The sequence below is a fragment of the Acanthisitta chloris genome, unplaced genomic scaffold (assembly GCF_000695815.1).
Source record: "Acanthisitta chloris isolate BGI_N310 unplaced genomic scaffold, ASM69581v1 scaffold14633, whole genome shotgun sequence".
Taxonomy (NCBI): domain Eukaryota; kingdom Metazoa; phylum Chordata; class Aves; order Passeriformes; family Acanthisittidae; genus Acanthisitta; species Acanthisitta chloris.
The window spans coordinates 1-5,257 of NW_008663333.1; the positions used below are offsets into that span (position 1 = coordinate 1).

A 5,257-nucleotide genomic window follows, 5' to 3' on the forward strand; every position below is an offset into this window, starting at 1 on the left:
GCAACCTGGGACAGTGTCTCACCATCCGCGCAGCAAAAAAACCAACTTCCTAATATCTAACTTAAACTCCTCCTTTTATTTTGTACCCGTTGCCCCTTGTCCTGTCACAGCAGTTCCTAACACAGAGTCCTTCGAAGCTTCCCCAGAGCCCCTTCAGCTCCACACAACCTTCTCTTTTCCAGGCTGAACAGCCCCAGCTCCCTCAGGCTGTCCTCATAGAGGAGATGCTCCAGCCCTCTTGGCAACTTCGTGGCCTCTTCTGGACTTACTCCAACAGGTCCATGTCCTTCTTATAGTGGGGGTCCTGGAGCTGGATACAGTATACTCCGGGTGAGGTCTCCCAAAGGCAGAGTGAAGTGGTGGAATCACCTCCCCTGACCTGCTGGTCACTCTTTTTTGATGCAGCCCAGGATATGTTTGGCTTTCTGGGCTGCAAGCTTGCATTGCTGGGTCATTTTACATGACCCCCATGTAGGACCTTGCACTTCACTTTGCTGAACTCCATGGGGTCTGCATTGTTCCATCCCTCTGGACGGCAGGTATGGTGGGTTACGGAAGCAACTGAGTGGTAATTTACAAGAAGAAGAAGAAATACATTAGGCAAGAGTAGCAAAGAGAGCAACAAGAAGTCCAGTTCTTGTCCCGGAGCGAAGGAGAGCACCAGGGATGCTGACCTCGAAACGGGTTGGAATAAGGCAGCGTCTCCCAGGACATCTCCCAGGCAGATATTCTAACTGATGGGGACAACAGAAACAACACAGACGCTAACGGAAAGAATAGGCTTAAGGCTTATTTTACCACTGGTGTTTAAGGTAAGAGAAAAATGAGCCATGCAAGTATTTATACAGTTTGCAGAGCCCTAAGTCAAGCAGCACAAACAACAGACAATAAGCAAAGCAGTGCACCTATCACTGCTACATACAGGAGACAACAGCAATTAAGAATGCTATGTCATCAATTGCTCCAATACTTTCTCCTCCCCCAGCCCCGCAGTCACTGGGAGCCCCTGGCTGCACCGAGGGTCTGGAGAGCCTTTCCCAGCAGTTGGGAAGTCCTACACAGTGTGTCCACTCGGAGCTGAGACCTCCAAAGTCACTGCCAGAGGCTCCAGCTTCTCTGGGCCAAATCAATAGGCTTTCTTATTGCCTTGGCTGGTGTTTGTGCTGTTGGATTAGAGCTTAGTAAGCTAACCCTATATGTAAAGACTTTGTTCATTTTTCTATTATCTTAAAACACCAAGAGTAGAATTATCCTGTTCTTTCCTTTGGCGTCTGTGCTGTTTCTGTCGTCCCCATCAATTGGCAGAACACGTGCTGAGTCGATTTTAGGCCACAAGGAATGAAACAAGGAATGAACAATCGACCAGCAGCCCACAAAGGAGATAAAAAAGGGTGTGTTTGATCCCTGCCCCCCCAGCAGCCATGGAAACACGTCCAGCTCCCAACCCTTCCCTGTTCAGATTGGTACGTGGGCTAATTTCCTCATCTCCTTCATTATCGGTTTTACCACTTTCCCTTGTCATCAGTCTGGAAGCAACACCTGGATTCATTTAACTTTCTCACATGGGTGAGCAATCAAACATCCAGAAGATGTACCTGCAGCAGTACAGCTCTATTAACCCCCCAGTCTGGGGGCAGAGCTCCACTGTAATCCTTTTGTCAGATTTGCCCAGGGAAGTTTCCTCTCCCCAAATGTCCTGTCAGTGTTTGGCACCAGGTGCTCATGTGTGTGTTGGCACTTGGGGCACTGAGCAACTCCAGCTAGCAGCAGACCGAGTCACTGCCACGCTCCAGAGCCCACCTGTAAGGTGCCCACACTTCTGGTGTGCCCATTTCGCCAAGCCTTCCTCAGCCTCCTTCTGAGGGAACTCCAGGCCAGCCTGGGAAGTCTTTGCCCAGTTGTCTGAGCAGAGTTATAAAGATGTTCTAGTGGCTCTGTGCTCCCACGAGCACCAACACGAAATACAGTCCCTTTAGTTCTTTGCAGCACTTCCCAAATGTCCATTCATAGTTCTTTTCCCCAGACATCCTAGGAGATTTTCCAGTCTCTGGCTGCCCAGGCTGGCAACCAGGTAGCTGAGCCCATGAGCTGCTGACCAGGAAACAGTATACAAACAGCATCCATCGAAACCCTCCTGCTTTAGAGGCACAGAAACTGAACAGACTTAGCATCTTGGCTGCTCTTTATCCCTCCTGCTGGTCCTAAAACTTTCAGAACTGTTTCCCTTTGTCCGTTTTGCTGACCCATCAGTAAGCCAAACATGTTCTTTTCCAAGTGGTGTTAGCTGATCTAAAGCTTTTCCCATAGTACTGGGGATTCATGCTCAGCCATCTCACCATGATGTCCCCTCAGGCCCTGGCACTGTGTCCCTGCCATGGCTCCTCAGGACATGGTGCCATCTCACCATGATGTCCCTTCAGGACGTTCCATGTGTCACTGTGACGTCCCCTCAGGACACATCGCTGCCTCTGGTGTCTCCTCCTGCTGCTCTTCCTTCCTCCTCCTCCTCCACTCCTCCTCCTCCTCCCTGTCCATGTGCTGCAGCTGCTGCTCCACCTCCTCAGGGACTGTCACCTCCAGCAGGTTCTCCATCCCTGGCCCAGGCTCATCCCCAATCAGCACCTTTGGGTGGGGACACAGTTTGGTGGGACCTCATCATCCTCCTCCTCCAGCCAGGGAGGGATGGGAGGAAGGACAGAGCTCCTGTGCAGCTCCAGGATCTTCAGCTCACCTGGATGAGCTTCTGGCAGGTGCTGAGGACCTCCGGGTCCTGCTCCCAGCGGTGCAGCTCACGCAGGACCACGTAGGTGCCCTTGGACCTCACCACGCTCCGTCCAGGCTTGGTGGCCGTTAGCTGCCAAGGGGACATGTGGGCAGGGCTGAGGACATCTCCTGCTCCTGTCCCACCAGGCCTTGTCCCAAGTCCCTCTCACCTCTCCTGGAGCCCCTTGAGACACTGGAAGGGACTCTGAGGTCCCCCTGGACTTTCTATTCTCCAGGTGGACGTTCCTAGCCTGGCTCCACGGCAGAGGTTCTCCAGCCCACCTTGGTGGCTCCTCACTGGACTATCCCTATGGGGTCTGTCTCAGACTGGGAAGCCACCACTGAGTCCTTGCTGAACCCCAAAGGTCCTCACTGACCCCACCAAGTCCTTGCTGAACCCAAAAGCCCTTACTGATCCCCACCAAGTCCTCCCTGAACCTCACCAAGTCCTTGTTAGACCCAACCAAGTCCTCATTGGACCCTACCATGTCCACATTGGACGCCGAAAGCCCTCACTGACCCCACCAATTCTTGCTGAACCCCAAAAGTCCTCCCTGAAGCCCAAGTCCTCGCTGAACCCCACCAAGTCCTCACTGAACCCCAAAACTCCACACTGAACTCTGCCAAGTCCTCATTGAACACCACTAGTCCTTGCTAAACCCCAGAGGTCCTCACTGAACCCCACCAAGTCCTCATTGAACCCCAAAAGTCCCCACTGAACCCCACTATGTCCAGATTGGACCCCAGCAAGACCTTTTCGAACCCCAAAACTCCACAATGAACTCCGCCAAGTCCTCACTGACCCCACCAGTCCTCACTGAACCTCAAAGGTCCTCACTGACCCCACCAAGGCCTCACCAAACCCCTAAAGTCCTCACTGACCCATCAGGCCCTCATTGAGCCCCACCAGATCCTCACTGACTCCATCAAGACCTTTTAAACCCCAAAAGTCCAAACTGAACTCCAGCAAGTCCTCATTGAACCCCACCAGTCCTTGCTGAACCCCAAAAGGTCCTCACTGACCCCACCAGGTCCACATTGAACCTCACCAAGTCCTTGTTTGACCCAACCAAATCATCATTGGACCCCAAAAGTCCTCACTGACCCCACCAAGTCCTCATTGAACTCCACCAGGTCTTCACTGAGCCTCACCAAGTCCCTCACTGAACCCCATCAGACCTTGCTGAACCCCACCAGGTTCTCACTGAGCCTCAAGTCCACACTGAACCCCCCCAAGACCTTTTTGAACCCCAGAAGTCCACACTAAACTCACCAACTCCACACTGAGCCTCACCAAGTGCTTGCTGAACCCCAAACATCCTCCTGGAACCCCCCCAAGACCACTTCTACCTGAGGTCACACCCCTTGGAGCACCTGACCCCCCTTTTCACCCCCGAGGCTCCCCTAGAACCCCCCTGAGACCCACCAACATGATAGTCTCCAGCAGCATCTTCCTGATGTCCGCCCGCTCCTCCCTCTGCTTGTCCTGGGGCAGGTACTGCAGGTCCAGGGGCAGCTCTGTGGGGACAGGACACCCTGAGAGGGGGCACAGGACCCCCTGAGGTCCCCCAGGTGCCACCTCGTGCCCCACTCACGCTCCATCTCTTCCTCAGGAAGCTCCTCAGGACCTGCCAGCGGGAGCAGGAGGAAGGGCAGGATGTCCACCTCGTCGCTCAGCAGCCACTCATGGTGCTCTGGGTGGGACAAGGGGTCAGGGAGACCACCTAGGCCCCCCCAGTGGTGCCAATGGGAGATGTTGGGAGGGCCCCTGGGGAGGTCCCAGCCACCCATTTCCCATGGACATCATCATCTCCCCATGGACAACATCCCTTGAGGGACTCCATCTCCCCATGGCCATCATCATCTCCCCATGGACAACATCCCTTGAGGGACTCCATCTCCCCATGGCCATCATCATCTCCCCATGGACAACATCCCTTGATGGCCATCATCATCTCCTCACAGACACCATCCCTTGATGGCCACCATCTTCCCATGGACATCATCAACTACCCATGGACACCATCCCTTGATGGGCACCATCTCCCCATGGATTTCATTTTCCCATGGACATGATCACCTCCCTATCCCTGAACACCTCCAGCCCTTCCCAGCTCCATCCCATCATCCCTGGACACCTCCAGCCCTTCCCAGCTCCATCCCATCATCCCTGGACACCTCCAGCCCTTCCCAGCTCCATCCCATCATCCCTGGACACCTCCAGCCCTTCCCAGCTCCATGCCCACCCCACAGTCTCCTCACCGTGCTGGAAGCAGCAGTTCCGGAGGGTTCCCACGACTCCCCAGCGAAGCTCCTCCGACTCCTGGTACTGGGTGAAGGGCAACAACCTCTGCAGCAAACCCCTGGGGGGCACGGTGTGTCACTCCACGCTCGGGGCACCCCGGAACCCCTTACCCCCCCACATCCCATTTTCCCTTCAACACCCCATTTCCCCCAACCACATTCCCATCCAACACCCCAAACCCCATGCCCT

General features: G+C 54.5%; 1 protein-coding gene across 1 annotated transcript; it reads right to left on the bottom strand.

Annotated features, from left to right (window-relative positions):
• Positions 1 to 2,433: 2,433 nt before the first annotated feature.
• Positions 2,434 to 5,126, bottom strand: HGH1 (HGH1 homolog (S. cerevisiae); the record flags this gene model as incomplete). Its single annotated transcript, XM_009070956.1, has 5 exons — positions 2,434 to 2,622; positions 2,732 to 2,854; positions 4,190 to 4,281; positions 4,359 to 4,457; positions 5,026 to 5,126. Coding segments are annotated over 5 exons (604 nt in total), but the record flags the coding sequence as incomplete, so codon positions are not given.
• Positions 5,127 to 5,257: the final 131 nt, after the last annotated feature.